At 42.6% G+C, this 25,407-nt stretch overlaps 1 protein-coding gene across 2 annotated transcripts in view; it reads right to left on the minus strand.

Annotated features, from left to right (window-relative positions):
* eng (endoglin) overlaps positions 1-23,956 on the minus strand; it is a 62,908-nt gene extending 38,952 nt beyond the window's left edge. For both annotated transcript variants that reach the window (XM_083794287.1, XM_083794286.1), the window contains exons 1-3: positions 23,824-23,956; positions 21,917-22,143; positions 3,240-3,382 (exon numbers count right to left, since the gene is read on the minus strand). In XM_083794287.1, coding sequence (XP_083650413.1) covers positions 3,240-3,382; positions 21,917-21,977 — 204 coding nt within the window. In that variant the 5' untranslated portion in view covers positions 21,978-22,143; positions 23,824-23,956. The remainder of the gene's footprint in view (positions 1-3,239; positions 3,383-21,916; positions 22,144-23,823) is intronic.
* Between the last annotated feature and the right edge of the window lie 1,451 nt (positions 23,957-25,407).

Genomic DNA, 25,407 nt, shown 5'->3' on the forward strand with positions numbered 1-25,407 from the left:
CTGACCGGGCACCCATTTTGGTGTTAGCATCGTGTCGTGCTTTAGCTATTTAAAAATAGCAGATCTACAAGCTCATATCGCGCCACCGAGTGGCGCGATACGAGCTTGTAGGTCTGCTATTTTTGAAAAATCGAAGACACTTTTAGAATCTGATCTCAGGTCAGAATGGGTTAATAATGAAACTGTCAGGATGTAATAGACATTTTTAGAATCTGATCTCAGGTCAGAATGGGCTAGTGTCCCTTTATTTATGGCCATGGAAATCTCTGGTTCTGGACAACTGGATATCCAGTTGCCCAAATATGGATTTAGCATGGAAACCGCTTATCACAACAACTCGGTGGCGGACAACGCACTAGTCCTTGTGTGCATGCCAAATTTGAATTTAGTGAGTCACATGACCATATATGGGCGTAGCGGTTCGATCTCCATTCATGCCTAATTGCCTATGGGCATATCGACTTTATTTATGGTTACGTCGTGGCTGAGGTCTTCCCACCCATTCGTACATTTGCCCGACTGCCTGGACAAAAAAAGGTGCGTAGTCTGCAACATTCACATTTTGATTTGTCATTTCTGCCTGTTGTCTTTTGCCGTTTCTAACACTGACAGAGGAATGTCACAAAATGTCATTGAGCCACACTTTTTGGTGCCGTTAAAACCAAACGTTTTCCTGACGTACTACTATTCTCTATCTCGATCAACGTATTGAATTATAATCAACGCAAGCACAAACACTCACTCATACATCAAATTCAAATGGATTTCTTCCCCCAAACATACCGGACCATTTTCTGCATTAGATCAGATGTATAAAATCAGCTTTATGGATTTTTTTTTTCATCTCCCTTTAAAAGAAAGGAGCGGATTCAACATTGCATTCCACTTGACTGTTGAAGAAGGAGAGGGCCCCAGGGCGGCAGGGCCTCCCTGTGCCTTCATTAATATTATAGAGTTGAAGGATTCGGGCAGGCGTCTTGCGTGATACTGTATCATCCTATGTGGTGGTGTCTCAGCTGGAGCACCTCGCACATCGATGTCGGGTGGAAACCTTGTACAAAACTGTTAACTTTACAGAAAATGGGAAAAATAACCTCTGTTGTGTTCCAATGGATGCAATGTAGTTATTATTTAGTCACAACAAGCTCTTGCTAATACTTGACACTGGTTCGATATTTAAACACAGACTCGATCACTTTCACCTAAATGTTTTTATTTCGTTTTAGGCTATTAGCAAAATAAAAGCTCACAATCTGTCACATTGTGACGCATTTTGAGCTTGTGCATTGGCTATTTTTGCTACTTCTGTATGACATTGTAGTTAGTATGAGGATGACAGGCATTCATTTACTAAAACGTGTACAGATGGAGATACAAGGTTTCTGCCCGACAGCAACGACATTCAGTATTCCCCTCCCCCATCACTTATGGGTAATTTATCCCACAACCTCTGGTGAGCACTCTTTAGTTCAGATTAGAGAGACAGAAATGGAACGAGCGAGTGAGAGAGAGAAAAGAGAAGAGTGTGCACAAAAGAGGGATGAGTCTAAATGAGTAGATTTATAGGACATTTAGTAATGGTGCCTGAGACGGAGGTGGATTTAATATGAACAATGTGGGGTAGAAGAAGAAGAGAGACAAACAGATTGGAAAAAGGATACGTGAGGGGATTTATAAAACAAGATATATGAGAAAGTATCGGTAGCTTAACTCATTAAAACCGGGAAAGCATCTGCTGTCATTTTAAGATTTTAGCGATGGCTTTTCAAAAATCGCAGATTCACAAGCTCACAGAGCACTTTGTGCCGCGCAGCGAGCTTGTACATCTGCTATTTTTGGTTTGCTGGTTTAGAAGGCATTTGTACAATTGGCCTCGGGTCTTAATGGTTTAAGTGAGAATAAAGAGGCAAGCAGTGCACCCCAATAAAGAAAGGACTAATGCTATCTGACCAGACAATACAGGACAGTGAAAAATGAGGTCTGGCACTGCAACAACAACATAGATTAAACGTTTTATGAGGTGCATTTTTGTGTCGATTTCTGAATCAACGATGGCAAAGGTTTTAAAATTGATGTTTTGAAATCGACAATCGGAAATGTGCAGCCTGCCTGACGGTTTTCTCACATAAATGTAAGCATTGAGAAACCCCAGGGCCTCAGGGGATACACAGTCTCTCTGTTATGTCTGGCATGTGTTCGTGGTTAGAAAGCTATCAAGCTGACCAGAAGAAGTGATGTCCCTTGTGTTTGCATTACACCACATGGGGAGGCTAATGTTCTTGCTTGTTCAGCAGTCATCTGGTATCAATCACTCACAAGCATTCTATTCAGAACAATTCTTGAGAACTGGCAATAGAGCCTACTCCAAGGCATATAGGCTCAATATATTGGAAAATAAACCATGAGAGATGAGACGAGCCTCTAGGATTATGGGTGCATTCATAAAAATACTAGAAGAGAGTGCTGGAGCGAAGTCACAGAGGGTGCTGGAGCGGACCTGGGGATGTCTCTGGTTGGGAAATTCTGAGCACTCTCCGAGTGTAGCTGGTTTAGAAACTCACAGTGCTGGCCTGTGCGGGAGCACTCATAGAATACACTGTCTGACCACTCCAAGTGAAAAGCCTGCTTGACCGAATGTCTGAACTGAACATTGACGTCAACAAAGACACAGGAAAGACACAGCAAAATGCGTTGCTGTGGCTCCCTGGTACGCGCATCTACAAGGTGTAACAAAACTGTGTATAATGAATTAATGATAATTAACGTCGGAGAGGCTTATTGCCGGTATCACATGAAAACACGGGAGTCTATCGGCGTTACAATACGCTAGACCCCTGGGAGATGGGTTGCTGAGGTGTAGCAACACACCTGCCATCCTCTCCCCTTCCTCACTGCATGACTTGCCGCAGTCAAGCTGCGCTACTCATATGCTGAGTTGGTGGTGCCCAGGGTCGAACTCATGACCTTTGTGGTCCAAAGGCGAGAGCTCTACCGACTGAGCTACCCAGACACAATTTTGTTAACCAAAAAAGGTTGTGGATTGCTGCTTTAAACACTTAAACCATACACTTCATTTACCAAGGGCTGTATACCAGGCCCTCTCCCGTTTTCACTCGACACTAAATATCTTCGGCTTGAACAGACAATCTAAAATATTTTCGCCAAATGTTAGCCCCAGAATAGGGATGCTAATTGTTCAAGTGGATGAGAATCAACATTAGTGTTTGTTAGCTGCTTACCCTGAATTGGAGGTTAAGGACATGGACCTCGGCCTTGTCCTCTCTGAGGAAGCTTGTCCAACAGCCAGTGGACATTTCCTTCACCTCCACCCAAGAAGGGTTGACAGAGTCCTTCCTCGCCGGTACACATGTCTGGATGGAGGCTGCGGAAGAGACGGTGCAAACGGTTAACCACGTGAACCCTAGTGTCGATATCCCTTAGTATTTAGGCTGTGTACCACATGGGCTTTTACACCTGACATGGCAACACCTGCCAGTGTTGCCATATCCGCTTATTATAAGAGACTTCAAAAGTCCATACAAATATTTTTTTAATTACTTCCTGAAAACAAATACGTGCTTGCGTGATGACGTGTAGAGATACACATCGATAAAAGCCAATAAAAATGAAGCTCACCCGTTTAATTCCCAATATCTGCGCATCCATCCAGCACAGCTGCTACCGATTACAGAAATCCTCCGTTTTTATTCCCATTCAAGATAACCGAGTGTATTACTCGGTTTCAACTTAATCATCACGCTAAAATATGTATCTGAAAACATTATAAGGTAGAAATAAGCCACATAACAGTAAACTGGTACAGCTGGCCAACTATCTGACTTGTAAACAAACACACACCATGCTCCTGCGTATAGCATAGCTACCGTCCCTAGCTACCATCCCATCGCCTGAAGGGATGCGACGCTCTGATTGGTTCAGAAACTTCAGACCGGTGTTTCATGTTGAAACCGTCTGAAACTTCTAAATAAACTTCTCACCATTTCCGTTTCCCTACACCTTTAAGCATTTTCAAGTCAAGGAAACCCATATTAAGTAATTAATATAGGTTTAAAGTGCTCTTGTGGCCTATAGTCACTTCTTTTGGGCTTGCCCCTAATTTTACTTAACAATAATAGGCAAGCATTCTGTGGAAATAGCAGATCTACAAGTGTAAAGGTTACAGGCTATTTTTGGCAATGAGATATGGTGTAGTTACTGTAAATGTAAAGGGGAAAATGGGGGGACCCCACCCACTCAACTGAGTGGTTTAAGTGATTAAGAAGAGGAGGAGACCACTATGTGACCATTATGTGACACATGAACATACAACAATATTTACTGAAACCCCACAATGCAATATTTTGTTTTCAAGATCATTACAAATAAAATACATGTTAGCAATACATAAAATGTTATTGCTAATGAAAATGCTAATGAAAATATGTCGTATATCGTTGCTGTCGTGTCGTGTTAAAAACAGTTACTTTTCAGAAATTTTAAAAAGAACTTTTTGGAAATCGCTGATCTACAAGCACACAAAGTGTTGCAATGTGACGTGTTGTGAGCTTATAGATCAGCTCTTCTTTTTTTTAATCTTCTTTTATGGGGGTCCCTGGCACAAAATCTTTTCAAATATGGGTTCACAGCCAAATGCATATCACCTTGAGGGTACTTGAGGGCAACAGTATAGTCAAAGTGCGCAATTTAACTGAGCTCTGGAGGCAATCAGTAGTCAGCTCATTAGCGGGGGAACGCGCATGGTCTCAGCACTTGGTGGTGGAGGGGATTAGTAACGGGGGATAGGATCAGATCAATCTATGTTATTACTCCCTTTGCCTCAAAGGTTGTCGACCTCTCTCAAGAGAGACAACAGAGCAGATTAATTCCTCACTGTGAATAATATAATTGACTTATGCATAAATGGTAATAAATACTGTGAGACACTTTTGATTCACCAGACCTTGAATAACAAGCAAGTCTCAAAAGTACAGTATGTGCTGAATCTAAGTCAAACTCCAAGAGCAATTGTTACTGAATCCAAGTTTATCATACTTCCTTACCATCCTAATTTTATTGCTTTTTTCATGTGGTAGGCTACTGCTATGACAAGGAGTCAAAACATCCTTATACTTGAATAATGGGATGACAAAGAATCTTCTTGAATGTTTCTCAATTCTCACTCGAGACTGAACGCGTGACTTGAGTTGGACTCAAGCCCTGATGTGTGCACGTATTGATATTTGGCACGCGTCTGTTGTTAAGAATGTTGGTAAGTAGTGGAGTATATGTGTCAGCTGGGACAGGCATTGTGTCAAAATCATCACAAAAATCCATTAAAAATAGTTTATTTGCTTTATCTGTTCCCTTTCTCTCTCCCCCGGGGGGCATATCCTGCCTTGTTGGTGGTCGATAAATCCTCTCCACCAATAAACTCCCTCCTTCCTCAGGAAGTGCAGGGTCAGGTGTCATTTCCTACCCAATCAGTGGACTGGGCTCCGACCCACGCCCCGCCCTGCCCGATGAGAGATGGGAGGGTCTGATTTGGGTTTTTATCAGAGCCTTGCGGCGTCACTGGGTGGCAGACATCATGGTGCTGAGGCCGTCTCTGATCTGGACTGACTGGCTATGTTGAGGAGATGACCAAGCTGTAATGCCTTGCTAATCTCAGACTGTCTGTCTCCTGACTAGGGGAGATTGGGCTCCGATAGGATCACAGGCAGGACAGGAACTACTCTACGCTGCACCCAGCCAGCCTCCAGACGGCCATATCCAGCCTGTATACAATACACACACACACATACACACACATAGTCGGTATAGGGAAGTTGATATTATCGAGCAACTACAGCCCCCAGTTAAGGAAACATTAATGAAGTTGGTCGGCGACTGATTAATCTATTAATAGTTAAAAGGGTGAAAGTCATATATTTTGTTAGAATAAGTGTTAAATAGCTCTGTATACTTATAGCAATCATTGCTCTAAAGTGTTTGTTCGGTAACAGGGGTCTAAACAGAAAATACATATTCAGGTTGGGACTTGGGATACTTTTTTTTTAATCCAATCAGGAGAGAGAACTCATACGGGTTACAAGATAGAACAAACAACATTTGAAGTGGGACACCATAAGCTATTTAATTATCATTGTGGCCAATGTGGGGTTCTCTGATCAAATTGCTCTCCCCCCAAAATATGCATTTCCGGGTGTTGGGGAGACCCCGGTTGTGGATCAAAGACTATACTGTGGCGATGAAAAAAAAAGCTTTGACCATTTACCCTAAAAAAACTAAAACTAAAATAAAAAATGCCACAAAAACATGTCACTTACAACCCCTTTAACATAAAACAATCTAGTTTGAAAAGAAAGCATACAGTATAAGCATAGGTGTTACTGTTTAGTAACAGGTTTCAAACGCCTGAGTAAATATAATACCGGAATGGATTCTAGCAAGTGCTGCATACATGAAACGGCAAAACTCTGACCCATTTCCTTCTGTGAATAAAGGGGGGAGAAGAGAAGGACAACCGGAAATTACAAAGTCTACAAGGACAACAGGAAATACCATATTTAGATGGGGACACACTTAACGGTGATGGAAAACCTAGGTTGAAGCAGTGCCACAACAAGGAATTGAAGAAGCGATAGAGTGAGAGAGACCTTATGGAAAAAAACAAGATAGAGATTGAAGCGGATACTATGAGACAGAGGCGAGCAAAGAGGGAACAGACTGTAATGTGCCCCTTTCGCTTGTTCTTGGGTAGGTTTTTAATGCAGTGACTCAACCGTTTTAAAGGACTCCCTGAGTCCCTGGTTTAATATGCATTCGGCCATGTACACACATTCAATCTAATTTAGCGTCGATATGATAGCGTGGGACTCCAGTTTACACTGTAAAATACTGTTAATTAAACTCAGAGAGCGTGCAAATGGTAGCAAGACAACCTGTAGGGGTGCACTTGGTTCCATTTGCCCACTCTCTGAGTTACAGATCCATAAGATTCCATTTGACACTGAACCCCTAATTGTTCCCGATGTGCTGGTTGGTGCCTTGCATGGTTTCCGCTGCCATCGGTGTGTGAATGTGTGTGTGTGTGTGTGTGTGTGTGTGTGTGTGTGTGTGTGTGTGTGTGTGTGTGTGAAAATGGGTGAATGTAATGCACAAATTGCACAATCTCTGTAAAGCGCCTTGGATAAAGGCTCTATATATAAATGCACCATTTACCATTTGCTCCTACAGTAGCAAACTATGAATCATTCTGCTGGTGGACACCCCCCCCCCCCCCTTTGGAACCCTGTCAAGGACCCTCGTGGGTCCCCCCATATTCCACGCTGAGAACCACTGCAGTTAATGGATGGTGGCGTTCCCTCGCCGAGCGAGATGGAAAGACACACTCCCGTCTTTCTCATCCCTCTCTCCCTTTCGCCTGCACTGAAGGTCAAGGCCTTAGCTTCCTGTTATTCTGGCCTGCATGTGCAGTCAGTGTTCATGTCTATCGCTCCGCGTCCACATCCATAAAGAAATACTGAATTCTCATCCCCCCCCCTGTGATGGAGTCAATAGCCCATGACTGCAGCCCGCTGGGGGGACTTGAAGTAAATCACAATGATGTGCGAGCGTGCGTGTGAGCATGCATACGTGCGTGCGTGTGTGTGTGCGAGTGCGAGAGACAGATACTAGAAAGAGGAACAGAGCAAGAAATCATGTGACACAGTAATGTCCTTATCGTTAATTTATCCATTTGTAACTGTGAGTGTGTACACAAATGTAACCAAATGGGCCCATTTGGACGCCCACGGGTCCATTTGGTCACATTTGTTATACAGTATACAATCACAGTTAAATGAAAGCTTCAATCCATACGTTTCATGTCCTACCCGGGATTTGAACCGTGGTCTCCTGCACGGAACATTCCATACCACTCTTCCAAGAGAGTATCCCCGCTTATGAGGAGGGAATAGGTGTGAGCTTCAGGCAGCACTACTTGTCAAAACTCCAGGGTCTAGAGATGTGCTATACAGTAGTTACAGTGCATTGTATTAACACACTCTAACATACAGATTGGTAAATACCATTTTATTCCATTTTGGGCGGGAACCCCTTTTGGTGTTATGTTGTGCTTTAGCTATTGAAAAATAGCAGATCTTCAAGCTCATAGCGCGCCACAGAGTGGCGTGCTACGAGCTTGTAGGTCTGCTATTTTTGAGCAATCGACTGACATAGAAACATAGCTTTTTCAGAAAACTGTCATTTTCAAACAGAAATTTTTTAGAATCTGATCTCAGGTCCAAATGGGTTAAAAAAAAAGTTCCGGACTGCAGCTTTAACTCTCGAGGCATTTACTGTGTAATGTGTACTGTGTCCCTCATCCTATTTATCATCAGTCCCCAATCACCATAAGCCATGTTCATTCTAGCCTCCTGACCCCGGAAATGCCAATGGCCCCACTAAGTGGTTTGGTGGTAAATGGGGTATAGAAGCGCCGTTCCTTCCAGTGCCTCTTCTTAGTCTTATTTTTATCAGTCCCCCCCGTTTCCTGTTCCATGACAAGAAATGTTTAGGGCTGACTGGGAATTCCATTTAGATCTTACAGTAGCTATGAGGGGCTAAACGTGAACAGAATCCATTAAGGGCAAGATGATAAAAATGATGACAAGTGTGATACATCATATGCAACCCTGTAATTATCCAGTGTATCCAGTACAATTGTCTACTCTTACACAGTAAAAATCGAGAGCATTGATATAACTCAGAACATGCAGAGGGGAGGGGGGGTGTTTTTTGTGCGGTTCATTCGCCCCGAAAGTTATATATTTTGTTAAATGTTGTTTGTGTCATATGAGTATATCCACACAGAAAGCAAATATTATGTGGTGAGAAAGAGGCAGAATTTATATTTGGACCAAGGTCAATATGTCCACCACAAATAAAGCCGTCAACATGCATTTGTGAGGCATCAACTATATCTGAATAGTTTCGATGCGAAAAATTCGATGGCAATTTGTATGTCTTGTCACACCCCCAGTGTTAAGACCTTGAGAGCATAAGAATTGATCTGTAAAAAGCTGTGTAAACTCCTGGTTTATCCATTTGAGCGTGCGAGGTTTGTGTGTGTGTGTGTGCGCATGTGCATGCGTGTGTACTGTAAAGTGCTGAAGCAAGGCGTTTGTCTGATGTTTATGCTCTGTATGAGAGAGAGCAAAAACATACTGTATATACTGTATAGCCTGTAGTCACCACTGGGGATAGATAAATGTGATTTTCATGAGAGGCTGGCCAGTCGGCACTTTAATATATACAAAGTCCCTTCCAGAGAGACACATGAATCCAAAGTTTATCGTTGTGCCACTGCCTTCGTGTTATACAGTATGGTTGGTGCAAAACAGCAGCACGGTTGATCGACTGAATGACAATAATCACGTGTATGTCTACTGTAAGTGCAATACTTTTATGATGCAGCGAGACCTGATTCATAGTTCATACTGCATTGAACAACAGTGTCACACTCCCAGTTTGGGGTTTTAGATCTGCTATTTTCAGCACTTGGCGCAGAGACACAGAGTATAAATGTAAGCGTGGCTTAAACTGAAGTTATCCATAAAAAGAAGACATCAACACACAAACAAGTCGTGATGTGCCTTTGTGGCTCAGGCAGAAAAAATGTAAGCCATTCAAACATCATCCTCGGGGGAGACGTGTTGCATGTCATCCGCTTCTCTCTGCCCTTCACCACTTCCTGTCTCTCTCCTCCACAGTCCTATCAAATTCAATTCAATTCTTTAGAAAAATAAAAGTCATAACTCCTGTGTGCCATTGTGGCTATTTCCGGTCTGAAACTGACTAAGAGATAGAAACAATTACTGTAAAAGGATGACTCATTTCCTATGCATGCGAGCAGATGATCGCTTCTTCTTTCGGATATGATTGACTATTAATGCTAAAACAACATGAACTGGCAGAAGAAAGAATGACACATTAATAGACCTGCCAAAAAACAATTCTGTGGTAGCATAGAGCATACTGTTTTATAGGTGTCCTTGGGCGTCCCACCATCAACCTATCCGGTTGTGTCACCTCATCCTTGACCCACAAAGCACTGATAACCAGGGTACAGTCCTACTGTATGCGTCAGAAGTGGAGTACTAAGTAGCCAACACATGCCAAGGCATTGAACATTGATCAATTACCCATGTTGTGCTGCTGATTGTGAGCCGCGCTTGTTTTCTTGTGTGTAGTTTTGTTTGACTAACATCTGAGAGTTTGGCTCTCTGATAGAAAACTACCAAGGGTTCTAATCCACCGTGGTGCGACCGGCTTTGTCGGGCGTCTAATCTATGCGAACGCAATTGGCTGGGGGGCGGGAAGCCGGATGGGGACGGTGATATTGGTCATTGCACGTACCCCTACAGGCTGGGACGGCACCTGTCGGTGGGGAGTGTTGGTCAGGGGGAGTAGGACGAAAGCTCTCTGCTCCCGCTAGGGGCTCCTCACTAGCCTGGTTAATAAACCAGACCGAATCAGCCGTTGGCAAAAAAAAATTGCCTACATTTTCTACACACGAAAACGTGTGCGCCCAATAGGGACACGGTATGCAATATGGGCGGGCTTTGGTACAGTGACGTTCAATGCTTGAGACCTTTGACTGACAGTAGCTCTGACCAATTGCGTCAAAGAGAAAATGTTTCCCTGGAAATGAAATCCAAGCTGAGCCTCCCCAGACTAATATCCCGCGGATCCGTGCGATATTAGTCTGGTTTATTAACCAGGCTAGCTCCTCACTGCCAGGTGATCGTTAGTAGGATACAACAGCAACAGCAGTGACAACACAGAAATGTGTGTGGGGAAAAGTCAATTGGCATAACAACAGAAAAGGAGGTAAAAAAATAATTGCCTACTCTATATTTTTTCAAGTAGCCTAGAAAGAGAAAACAAGAAAACTGCCAAGTGGGGTCAATGACATGCTTCATTGCTTCTTGTGCTTTCCTATCACCAACGTTGAACTCCAGGCATTGAACGAGACACATCCATGCACGTTCCACCCCATTCGCTCCCATAGAATGGAAGTGAACAGGATGCAGACACCAGGCCAGCCTGACTGAGTCAAACTAATTGGACTAGGTGTGACAACAGAATGATGCACACAGGATAAATCAGCCATCCCCACACACATTTAGAGCACGGGACATGTTTGCTTTCATTCGCCATCACCCATCGTACGCGTTACCCAGACAACGGATGCACTCTATCCTCATTGCTACAAATTACAAATATCCAGTCCGATGTGTGTCTTTTTGTCTTCTTTTGTACAGGTCAAATAATCAAACCAAAAATTATTTACAAATTATTCACTCAACGTCTGATTCAGAACAATGAAAATGTTGTGCATGTATCACCACACTCCACATTTGACCCACGTTGAATCTCTGACTACAACAAACATGTGTTTATTTTCTAAGCGTCTAGAATAAATATCCAGGACTTAATGCAGGCATGCAAAGGGAGATACTCCTCCATTCAGACACGGTCCCTTTATCCCTATACGCTGTGATCTGCACTGTGCAGTGTGCACTGGCTCTTACTGTGTCTGTACGCAACCGCATGTCACTCAACAAAAGTGATTTATTTTCAAATGAAAACAGTGCCGTTTTGCTTTTGCTTTAGTCCCGGTAGAGGCAGAGCTCTACAGATGTCATGTCAATCCATCTGTCTATCTGTTCACGACGTTGGTCCCAAATATCACCATGATCTCATAGACTATTCACTGGAATGGCATGAGGTTTTCTGTGCACCTTCATGGAGCCCAGAGGATTTTGGTGACCCCGTGGCACGCCACCCTTACGCCAAAACTTCCACTTTCACTGCCGTGAAACTTGGCCATTCATGATCCCTGTATGATGAACCCTACCTATCCGATTGACCTTTACTCATCAAATAGGCAGATTCCAGGATGAACCCCAACTAACCTTTCCTCTATTTCCTCCCGTCTTCGAGTATCCACTTGGATGTAAGGAGCAGCATGGACTGATTCCCAAACAATGGGTCAGGACAAGTAAATATCCATTAATTTTTTTAAGTTAACGTTTTAGTTAGCGTCACTTTGCACTGTGAGTTTGTAGATCTGCTATTTTCACTAGTTTGGGTCCTGATGGGGACACATTGATTTTTTTATTATTATTATTTTTTGGCTTTTGGCTTTATTTTACATTTTTTTTATGGAGGGACAGACAGTAGGGTGACAGGAAATGGGGAGAGAGATGGGGGGGAAGACATGCAGTAAAGGCCGTCGGGATCGGGAGTCGAACCTGTGGCACACTGCCAGACTGGATTACCAGCCAAGGTGCCTGGACCACTGAGCCACGGCACAGGCCGAGAACCACTGTTTTAAACCACAGTCTTGTTTTTTCCCCCGAATTCCCTGCACAGTGCACAGTGCTAATACAGGGAACATAGTGGTCCTTCCCCCATAGCAGCATCCTGGCCATTAAACAACCCAGACTGTAGACATATAAACTCTTCACTCCCTAATGGTGGAATGACCTTCTAACGACCTTGCCCACCTCAGCCACAACAAATAAGAATTATTACTTAACCATTTCCTGTCATTACCTGACACCCTCTTCAACAAGACAGACTTCATGCAGCCAATCAGTGACATCAGTCATCTACTGTACAGTATGACATCAGTGCTAGGAAATCAGTACGTCATATGGACCATATTTTGCCCAATGCACGCACGCACGCACGCACGCACACACCTAGACCGATTAGATACAGAGCCAGAAAACAATATAATAATAATATTTACATAATATATTTGCATCCCTTGTCTTGCAAATAATAAATAAAGCTCTTTCATTATATTACCAAGTAGCATCCATTATAATTCTAGACACAGGAACCATTGTTAAGTCTGTTGTAAAGGAGCCGTGGGGCTGATCTTTGCACGTAAGACTAATTGTTTGTTTGGACTGATGATGTGCAGGGAATTCTGCCTTTTTTCTGCCCTGTAGCACTCATTATTATTGGCTCCGAACAAAAGCATCAGCATGCGCTAAAACTCTCCAGTGACTCTAGATTGAACCCCAGTGACATAAAGCCTCTATATAGCGCTGCACACTTCTCTGCCACGAATACAAACAGCCAGGGGGAAACCCTGGCAAACGGAGGGCCGTGTCAAGTCCAACCGTCTCCCCCGTGGCCCCTCAGGGCAGAATATACTGTTAGTGTCCAGGGTTGAGGGTGGTGGTGGTCCGTCCTCTCAAGAGCTGGTTGGAGGGGAGATCAATGGGAGGGACTGAACAACAGAGAAATGGCGCTTCAAGGCTTGCTCAAGCCTCCAAAGACAGACAGACGCAGACATAACCACCGCACATGCACACGCACACGCACACACACACACACACACACACGCGCACACACACACCTATTGTCCCGGCGTTTCCGCAGCTGCAGACCGAGGCCTGACCATCCACAGGAAGGTAAACAAGCTCTTATCAGTTCTCTGCAGGGGCCTACAGTGTCCCCTGGCCTCTCACCCCAGCATACTGCATAGTACTGCATGCTACATACATACTGTATACAACTGCCAGCTACATACTGTACAATGTACTTGATGTATTACCATGTGTTGTTGTTCTCGCTTACTGTAAATCGCTCTGGATTAAAAAACATGTTGTTGGTTAAAAACAATTGAACCAATGAAAAGTATTAAAAAGCTTCGGACAAAAACTCTTAACTCCATTGGACCTGGCTGAAACGAATACTGGACTACTCGCCCCGGTGCTTGCCCGTTTTTCCTCCCGGAATTTTCCCCAGTGAGGGGGATAACTTTGTAATATGCTATTGGCTGTTTGTATTCTTTTTGGAAAAATATAAAAAGATACTCCTGTGGAAAGGCTATATTATTTGACTTATATTGAACCTATAAACAATGTAGTATTATGTAGTATATGTAAGGTTTTGCCCCCTCAAATGGTACCTCGTCAGATAATCCCCACATATCCTACAACAACTTCTGTGAACAGACTTCACTGTAGTAGCTTTTCATAAATTATATTTGTACTTAGGCTGTTCTGCTGTCATGAAAGTTTATAGTTAGAGAAATTCAAAGTCCAGCCGTCTGCTGTCCAGCCTCTCCCACCCCTCACTGGGGAAAATTCCGGGAGGAAAACAGAAACGGGGCGAGTAGTCTTGATACCGCTGAAACTGTCTGCTAAAGCAGCTTACTCCACCCCCTCTCTAGGCAGACTGCAGTATTGCATTTTTTTTAAATAAATTATTATAAGGTTTTTTCATTTCCTGAACATTTTGGAGTTAGATGGTTTATCCCCGACAGCAGAGACATACTACTGTACTCAGTGTACTGCACAACCTTCTAATCTACATACTGCATACTAGTGTGAAACGACATACTACATACTGCATGCTACAAACTGCATGTAACTGCAATGTACAGCATAATTATTACACAATGCATGCATGTAGATCCGCAGTTTGGTGCGCGACATACTGTATGCCATTACATATTCCATTACATCCCTGGGTTGGACATGGGAGTTGTGTGCATGCGTGGGTGTGTGCCGCGAGCGTGTGTGTGTGTGTGTGTGTGTACGCGCGCGTGTGTCCTTGCACTCATGCATGCATGCACGTGTTGAGTGTGAGCTCCAGTGCTGGCCAAAAGAGGCGGTGATGATGCGATAGCTGGTCTGGAGACAGCCTGTCTTCACACTAGCTCTGTTTACACCTCTGGGAACCATTCGTCAGACATCTCATCACGTCGTCGTGGAAGTTCACGGAACAACAAACGCAACGGCGCGTGAAGTGGCCAATGGCTCACTTACTCACCCATTCACCCGGTCACTGCATTGGCCTGTCTGCTGCCTGCTAGACACCGTATACTCCCATAGAGACAAACACGCTTTTGGCGGTTGCTATCCTGATTAGCAGCGGTCATACATAACTTAGTTAATCACCATGCATAACCTTTTGGTTAACCCCTCTTAACTTTGGCTATCCCTATTTTGTCAGCTACATTTTTCTTATGCAAGTACATTTTCCTAACAATTCCAAAAATTGCTACAATTGTCGGATCTATCAGATCACAATGCATCGCCCTGTAACACATGAGCTTGTAAATAAGCTATTTTCACTATTCTCTGTATGACAATTATTCATGTATATTGGACATGTCTTTGTTGTTTGTGGTTCTACTTAGCGGTTAACGTCGGCTGCTGTCCACAGTTTTGTGCTGTCCAATGTTTTGAAAAATGGATGACAAATATACCATAATTTAGTGTTGATGAACACAGACACATGCTCCTATCTGTTATGTTCAAGACAACACAAGTTAGAGGGACACAGTATGTCTTCCATTCACTAATGTAGTAGACTCTTCACTCAAACTGACAAGGTGTTCGATAAACACTTTATTAGTCTTGTGTCTTCAGGTTTCTGCACCAATGCAGATAAATTAATTTGTGGCAAAATGACGAGACATTGCGAAAGGGATCTTGTGAGACTCTATTAATCATCTCAGTGTTAATTAGCTTCGCTGCTTTTGGAAGTAAAGACTAATTTAGCGAATGTTATGCTAACTACCCTCTACCGAGGCAGATGGAGGCGTCAGAGATGCATTGCACACTGGTTGCTCCCAATCATTCAAGATTGATGTAGCTTTGCACAGCATATGCTTCTCATAGAACCAACAGAGATTACCCCGTTTTTCTCCACTGATTTCGCCTGAAAATATTAATGACCTGCAACATGGGGGAGGCATAGCAATGAAGGGCTTTGATTTATTCATTCTTTTTTTTTACTCCATTTGGAGAAGTTATAGGAAAGTGGAAGTGCTGTATAGTCAGATGAAAGGATAAGGGATTTGTGTGCCTCTCAGCGGTGTAGGATTTAGACTAGAGTAATGGAAATCTACTGACTGACACAGTTGCTCAACAAGTGTGGGGTTATTCCCTCCTGCGTCTCTGAAAGGTGAAAAAACTACTCTGAGCTTTGCTTTGGAATTTGTTATAGTCATATTACTAAATTACAAATACAGAACTATGAGGCACTCGTAGATCCTTTCTTTGAGTCCCATTTTACTTCTCAATGTATGTAATAAAACCAGTACATGAAATTACAGTAAATAACAGCATAAAGGTATTGTGTTACATCAAGCGGAGAGGAACTGTGTGTATGCGTTTTGTCATCAGTGAAATACACGCACACACACACGCACACGCACACGCACACGCACACGCACACGCACACGCACACGCACACGCACACGCACACACACACACACACATAAATCAGTGGGAGATTTCAGCTCTCCATCCCATGAATATGGATTGATCAATCTGACAGATGTATCAACAGGAAAGTCTAGCATTACCCACCCAGTCCTCGAACCAAGAGGGATCTGCTGTTCTAGCATTGACCAGTGTTGCATAACAAATGACTATGTCAAGTGCTGTGAGCTGCCCCATGCTTCATTTATAATCGGCCATATACAATGGTGTCCCTCTCCAAAAATAGAATGTCAGGCCTTCAATAGTTATGGGAAAGGGTCAAGCTTAGTGTGTTTGCCTGAATTGCATTAAATATGCTTTATTCTATTTTAATTGCGTTGTTGGCGTTTGTTGAGAATCCAAATGAAAACGATATCGGGGTTAGATAAGGTTTTTTTGTCTGCAGGCTAGCTACTGGCAACGTCTCTTTCAGTATCTTTGATAAAGCAGAAAACCCACAGTACACCGCATACTGAATAATCTCCAGGATGCCGCGCTGGGTATGCCAGTCAGAATTATGTATCCTCTCTAGGCCAGGTAAAAGTTAGGTAAAAGTTACAAAATAAGTTCTGGCTGGGATTTCTCATCAAAGACAACAGGCACCACATTTCTTCAATTGCTTTCCAGTGGAATCCCTTCACTGTTGACTGTTCATTATTATTATTACTAGTTTATTATTATTACCATTATGTATATTTCCATGGTAAATGTTAGTGCAGGCCTGTGGGTTTGACCATGAGCAGTCAGGCCCAGAGATAAGAGACACATAATGCCAGGCCTTATCTGGGTAGACGGCGGGCATGCTGGCATGGGCACAAATGGTCGCCAGGCTGACGAGGTGTTTATCTCACCCGCTGCTAATGATCCGTTCAGTGCTCACGCCACTGCAGACTGACCTGGCCCAGATGGGACGCGGTCTCACAGTCACCCAGGAGAAGATGCACTGCCTATTAGCCACTTGAAATCCCCATCGTTAGATGACCATATTCCCATGGGCCACAACATATCTTTGCTGAAAAGAGCAACGCGGCGTGAGCTTGTAAATCGTGAGCTTGTAGATCTGCTATTTTCAGCGGACCGCTCCCCTCCCCGAGAATAGGGATGCTAGGGTTGAGTGGTTAGAGAGACAGCTCGAAAGCAGGTTCATGGCTGGACGTATGAATTAGATGCTAAATTGGACATACTAAATTCATTGTTATTCTTTAGTTGCCACTGAGACGACAACCGACGCAGAAGTGTCTTTGTTTGACCTTTGGAGAGAACCGCGAGCCCCATTTACAACTCAAGTGCAAAGTAATAGAAAACTTGCTTGGGGCAAGAGCATCTCTTTAGAGATGAACAAAGATTACGTGCATGCAAAGCAAAACAAGGCGGTTATGGTTATGAAATATTAAACAGTGCTGAAATGAAATGGATTTTCAAGATGAAAATGATCCTATAGAGCTATTAACACGGGGTAATGCATTGCCCCTTCATTATGGTGTGAGCAAAATGTGTTTTGCATGTTTTTTTGAAAAAGGTTTTATTACATAAGGAGAGTGCTTTGTTAACAACCTATATCATGGGCAACATAACTCAGGGCTGAAAACAACCTTACACTAACACACTACTCCACTGTCCTGGGTTTCTCCAGAGATGTAACTACCGCACGTACGCCACATCATTCATAAACCACAAAATTAAACCTATTATTTAAAACTAATCATGTCATGTGTTGCCAAGTCTACTGCGTACTACGGTAGCTTCTGGAAACAAAGGGGGAAGCATAGGAATGAAACACACGGACTGAGGCGCCTCCACAATGTTCTCTGCATTCAAACAGAGGAAAAGCAAGGCATTCAGAAATGGATTGTTATTTGGGAGGGGCATCACAGGGTGAGATAGAAATCGGTCTGAGGGAGCGACACAAGGACGCGTCTCCCTGCCACCCAGTCTGACTGCAGGGTGAGCCGAATCACTGCAGTGCTGGAGAGGAAGTGCAATATTTAGACTTGTGTCATATTTAATGGCGGCGATTGCTGCTTGTTCCCTATTGAGAAAACTTCATGTCATCCATTTCCCTCCCTTGCTCTTTATCTTGCACCCTCATTTTCGCATATCTCAAGTTTGCAGGTGTAGGAGTATAGATTAAATATTTTCTTCTGTACAAGGCGAGCCCCCAATGTTCTGAAGCTACAAATTACAGGCATATAAGAATAGCGAAGAAATAACAAGGAAGAGAGTTAGACAGTATCATCAAATATACATAAGGTTCATGCAAAAACAAAAGAGGCAGAATATCAATGTATCTTGAGCAAGTATGAGAAAATACTTGTTCATCATTCATAGCAGCAGATATAACAGATATAACTCTCTTGTGCAAAAAAGAGAGTGGCAGTGGCTCAGGACTCGTGAGGTAGAGCTTGGGAATCTGAAGGTTCCCGGTTCAATCCCCAGGTCCCACTGGGTTAATGTCGAAGTGACCTTGAACAAGACACTGAACCCCTAACTTCTCCCGATGAGCAGGTTGGTGCCTTGCGTGGTTTCCTCCGTATCAGTGAGTGAATGTGAATTGTAAAGAGCTTTAGATAGAGGTGCTGTGCCGGTAATTGCACCATTTACTATTTACATCACTTAGCAGCAGATATCAAACGTGATACTATAAGTATATGTGCCAGTGGACCAGAAATGGAGTATATTCATAGTCAGCTCCTTTCATCTTGTCACAGGCATGACTCTTTGGAGTGATTTCATCGTTTCCTCCCTGCATTTCTTTGCTTCATCTTCATCTCGCTTCCCACCCCACACTCCACTTATTTGCCAATGATGTACTCTTGGGGTGATCGAAACTGGTCGTAGCTGAGTGGGTAGAGAGGCCGCCTGGGAATCGGAATGTCGCCAGTTTGACCCTCCCTCAGCTCGCCCAGTTTACGTGTTGAAGTGTCCACGACCACTAACAGTGACCCCCCCCCCCCCCCCCCCGCTGCGCTCATACGTCCTCTGAGCTGCCTTCTGTTGGGTGAAGCAGTAAAAGTAACTTCCCCTCGCCTGGGGACCAGAAATAAAGAAATGCGAACTCCTTTTCCTTTCCTTGCAGAGTTACATAATCCAGCCCACCCGTGTCTAAAAGTTGTCCCTCAGCCTTCTTTCCCGATCACCAGCTTCTATCACAGCTTCTGGGGGATGCATCTCCCAGCAGGGGGACCTCCCTCACCTGCTGTTTAGCTAGCTCGTCCCGCTCTCTCTCTCTCTCGTTTGTGTCTCGTCTCACTCCATCTCTCTGTCTCTCCGCACGTCAGCTTTACGCCCTTGTCCTCAGGTCATCTTCCAGACACTGTTCCTACTTTCTACCGGCAGCTCAGTAAATCGCTAAATCAAACACAGCTACAGCAAAAGAAATAAACGAAAGCCTGATTTATAATTAGTTGTATGACGGTGTCGCACACTAAGATTAGCCGATCTATAAACTCACGAGTCACATTGCGACGCATTGTGAGCTTGTAGATCGGCTATTCTCGTATATAATTATAAGTTAAGCATAACTTTCTGATGAGATGAATTCAATAATTCATAGGGATCAACTCACTGCGAGCAGCTCAAACAAAGGCAGCAGTGGGATCACTAAAATAAGCTAGTAAGCTACACAACAGCTTAAAGTATCAACAGAAACCTCCGATAGGCACTTACAGTGCTTCTGTGAGCACTGATCTTCAACGTTTCGACAATGTAAACAATAGTTTGAGACAGATCCCTATATGCTGCATGTTTACGATTTTGGAAATGCTGTTCTTGAGAGTAAAACTGGAGATAATTCACAGGCTTTCAACATCTAAGGAGTTGCTTTATGGTTAAAGGTTCCCTTACAAGCATTACTTTGAAGACTGAATACAATGGCGACAAAGTCTTATAAGGTCCAGTCAGTCAATAACACTTACATTTCCAATATTCATATTTTCCATGGCAGCAATATTAGCATGTAATAAAAGGGTATTAAAACACAAGATTATTTAGTGATAGTGTTCAGATAGTGTACTGACTTGATACTAATTCAGGTTCTGTCCCATTCTGGTCAAACAGAGTCAAGATGCTGCTATTTGGCAGTGCATGATGGTTCACACCGGAAAGGCTCTGCTACATTAATTAGCATCATTGGTAACACTTAAGGTCTAGAGTTACTGTTAACATTTTCATCAACAAATATTTAGAGCCGAGAGGTTACGCAGGCTAATAGCGGGAAAATATATATTTATATTTTACATTTGAGGCCGATGCTCTTATCCAGGTATTGTAGTTTATACAGTAAATTGTTCTTTTTGCACTCTCCTCATCTGACTAATTACCCTTTTGTTTGTTGATTGGGTTCAAGTTTTTCTACTTACTCAGATTTTGCACGTGTTAGTCGCTCTGCATAATAAAGTCTGCTAAATGGCATGCCTAAATTGTAAACAAATACAAATTACAAGCCACCATGGCAAGTTGGCAACTGTAAAAGTGCTCCTGTGTTCCAAGAATAGATGAAGTATGATCTACTCTAAGTGTGGGGGGAAAGGGTTATTCAGGTGTATGAGGGGGCATGGAAATAGGGAATTATGGTTGTAATTGGGTTAGAAAAGAATTTCCACCATTAAGGGCTCAGGTGGGAGGAGAGTATGAACAAGTGGAGTGACGGCCTTGCTTCTACAGGAGGAGAAGAGTTATGCCTAAAGTCAGATCCATACTTCACTGCATGACAGAGTAACCTACCGAAAATAGCCGGTCTACCATCTCATATCTGCGATGCGTTGTGAGCTTGTAGGTCTGATATTTTCAGCTTGTGATGCCATCACAATGAGGCATAAATTAGGCATAATACATACTTCAGCATAAAACCGTGTTGCTCGATGTGTTGCATTTTTTATTCGAAAATCTGTTATATTTGGCGAGCAACGTGGCCGTGAGAAAGCACAGATAAGGCTTTAAGAACCTGGTGGTAGCAGAGCAAAGAACACAGACAGGGTTGTTGGTCCTGACCATGGCCTGGGGATATGGGGGGATACAACTCCCTTAGCTGCCTTGTACGGCAGCAACAGCATATTGAATTTAATATGAGCAGCCACAGGCAGCTGATAGATGGAGAGGAGGAAAAGGCCAGTGTGGGAGAGTTTGGTTTGGCTAAAGACTAAATAACGTGCAAAATCCATGATCTTTTTGCAATTCCTCCTTGCCTGCAAAACTGTAAAAATAATAATAATAATAATATACTGACCACAAAAGATCGTTTGATAAAAAATATTGTATATAAAAAAGTGACTATCCTTTAAGCCTTCTTACACAAAACTGGCTTAAGGAATAGGCCTGTCACTCAAACAACGAGACGAAGTACAGTTCAACAGCTGCACAAATTACAGACATTTAGATCTGAGGACAGAATCAAGTCAGGATAACGTACACAGTGCTGGCAATTTATGGCCTTGAATGTTCCATTCATTGAAATCATGCAGTGGAAGGTCAATGTTAACAATAGTGTTGATTGGTTTATGGTCAACAGTGTAGATAACCACTCAAGTCCTATTTTATAGGCCTACTTTGTCATATGATGGTGTAACAAAAAAAACTGTGGAAAATGTTAAATGTTAATGTTATGTTGGAAATGTTGCAAATCAAAAACATCCGCTTACCTGAGGTTGCCATGGAGAAGAAACACAGGAGCAGGGCGGACAGAGTTGTGTAAAGCTCCATCTCGTAACCGTTGGAGTTGGAGGTCTTGGGTCTAACCGCTCTGGGTCTGTAGCTGGCTGCTGAAGCAATCGTTTTAAGTCTTCTCGTCCAATGGTAGTGAGGCAGTGACTGTGGCTGTGTGTATGTGTAAGCAGGCAACTCCAGCCTTCAAAGGTCAAAAGGTCAGCTGGGAGGGAGAGAGAGATGGGGGGGATCACTGAAGGAGATTAATTATGTGATAAGGAGACTGGAATCCTGGAAATTAGGACCACGGAGCCTTGCATTAACATCAACAACGAAACAAATTAATGCAGTCATATCTCATCACAAGCTGTGATGGGGCAATACCATCAGGATATGTAACCTATTCTGTAGCAGATTGTTATCAAATAATCAATGAATACATCGTCTAATATATATTCGTCTGTCTGTCTGCCTGTCTGCCTGTCTGTCTGTCTGTCCATTTGGTATCCATATCCCTTCATCAACTATAGTGTTAGAAAATGTTAGAAAATGAGGCTAATCCTGAGGTCCCATCCTGGACAGCTACTATTCTGAAGGACAGCAATGTCAGTACAGGGCAGGCTACTCTTTTTTTATTGAAATGTTTGATCAAAAGCCATTTAGTGTACTAAACTTGGATTCAAAATGGACATACAATGGGCATTAGTCAATCAAACTTAAATTGACCCTTCCACTTCTTGTTTATACTAAAAATGACTCTGATATACAGTTTTTGTAGCAATGTAGAACTATAGACCTTAATTGTGAAATGTTGTCATACTGTACTAGCCTACACTACCGGTAGGCCTACTTTCCTTTTCAAAATATTTTTGGACCAATAGCCAATTTTACATACAAGTGCTTAGTGGGCTGGGCACTAATAAGGAATAGTGGGCACCCAATTGATGCCCACTCTGTAACTAATGGTAACTCCTGTTACCAATCAAATTAACTGTTGTTTCTCTGAAGATCAGATGTCACTGCATGATCATCATTATATGGGTTAGGCTAAAACGTTTATTTCAGCTACATTTTCGGTTTGGAAAAAGTCCTCCAAAAGATTGTTCTTGGACTTCCCAGTGTGAGCTCAAGGGTTATCCGGTGGTCAGTCACTCTGTCTGTCAGGAAGCGCTGGTGGCGTCGCTTTCTTTAAATAATATCACAATGCGGAGATCGGATAAGACGCAGACTGCTCATGTTATATGATTCATATAGAACGAAGGAAAGGCCTGTATAAACTGTTTATGCACTTCCAAAAGAAACAATGACTCACGGCTATTTCCCCCGACTGGAGCTTTAACTGTAAATAATTAATTTCGTCCCCATGATCTGGGCAGTGCGGGTCTTGGCTATAAATTCACCACATGATATCCCTATACAAAAAAGCCTATTTAGCCTGAACATATCATAATTGTATGAGCCTGGGCTATGTGAACAAATGTGAAGTGTCAAAATGAATTTATGATTGCATTGCCGGGGGGCATATAGGCTAATTTACACAGTCCATCATGTTACGTAGCATAATATTGTTTTTCTACTAAAATAATTATTAGCCTAACTACCTAAACAATATAATCCTTGATGTATATTAGCCCTATGGTCCATTAGGGTCCATTTGGTTACATTTGTAGGCCCTATATACACGGAGTTAAATGAACACTGCATGGGATTTTACTGTACCGTTTAGTGACTTTTACCAAGTTTAATTTCTGAGATTTGAGCCACGCTGCCCACGCACTATCAATAATTCAAAGGCTATTATCTTTTCTTCTCATTTCCAAACAAAGAAGCCATATAGCCTAGTACACACTACACACAGGGCTACATTTAAAAAAAAAGGTGAGCTGAAGTTTTAAAAACTTACATTTCAAAGTAGCTACAAACAATGTTCCCTTGAAACACGTTTCAGGTAGGCTATAATCCAGCAGCAGCACGGACGTATCGTTCAGTCATGTTTAAACTCTTTTCAAACTTTCTCTGCTGTCTGTGTGTGTGTGTGTGTCTGGGCGGGCGGGTTTACATTTGTAGGGTCCCTCCCACTGGCCCAAGCAAGGATGTTCAGGAGCGCAATCACGTCGTCAAGGCAATGGTTGTGGCCTGTGGCTGTGGGCACGCTACCGTTTAGCTGTCCAGTAGATTGGATGAATTTGTAGTAGGCGGATGGATTGAAATGTAATGGAAATCAAAGGGCCTGGTCCTGCACGTAGACTACTGCAGCGGCGCAGCCTAGCCTTGCCCAAGCATTGGCTACGCGAAGCTTCCAATTAGGCCTAATAGATTGAATGTGTGTGGACTGTGGACCCTCAGCCTCAGTACTCTACAGTCGTAGGCTATGCTTAGCCTGTACTGTCAACAGACCCCATCACACCAGACTAGCTCTGGTCCATAGCCCCCTTTTTTTGTAATATAATGATATAGAGCCATATTCTGTTTATTTATTTTCTATTAATTAACTGAAAGTCTGAGGAGCCCTGGCACATTCATTTCACCCCTCTTTTACTGTTAATATTTTTTTAAGGTGTGACAAAGTATTTCTGATTCTGGTTCTTGTGTTCATCTACTTTTGTTTCAACAGTTAGTTAGTTTCAATTAAGATGCATTTGTGATGTATTATATTATATTATATTATATCACAAGCTCATACAACTTTGATTGGCTCCCACAAAGTTTCCCAAGGGAGTTGGCTTGGAACAAATTGATATGTGATAGTAGACACCTTTATGAACACATCTGTGAAGAAAACTAGTGGTAAGCATTCATTTTCCAGATTTGCCTCAACTTTTGCTAACTTTTGCTTAACTATTGAGTTGAAATGAGAAGTCAGCTTTAATACAAAACAATGGTAGACTACTATAATTTGCTGACAATGTATCATTTTGCAGATGCTTGAGATGATGATGATGATGATGATGATGATTTGTGGATACCTCAAATTTGTCTAGGTTGTTACAGTTGGGTATGTCGACCTCTAGTGGCCATATATTGTATGCTGTCTGCCAGGAATAATAATAACAATAATAATAATAATAATTATAATAATCATAATAATAATAATAATTATTATTATTATTGCATGAGAGACAGGGGTAGAGTGAGAGCAAAGCGAAAGAGATAGTAAACAAGTTAAATGGAACAACAAAGTTACAGTATAGCCCATACTGTACTGCATATCGCACAACATATCGTTGCTGTCGGGCAGAAACCTTGTATTCCTCTATGTTTTTTCATAAATGAATGCCCTTATGCCCTTATGCCCTACTTTCTCATACAATGACAAAAACAGTGAAAATAGCAGATCTACAAAGCATCACCAGTTGGGACTTCTAGATCTGCTATTTTCACAATTATAACGTGTTTTTTCTTATTATTTTTGATAATAATAAAAAAGGAACTGTTTTGGACATACAAGGTTTCCACCCGACAGCAGGCAGTGCATGGAGGAAAGTAA

The sequence above is a fragment of the Protomyctophum parallelum genome, assembly GCF_964188405.1.
Source record: "Protomyctophum parallelum genome assembly, chromosome: 21".
NCBI classification, from domain to species: Eukaryota; Metazoa; Chordata; class Actinopteri; order Myctophiformes; family Myctophidae; genus Protomyctophum; species Protomyctophum parallelum.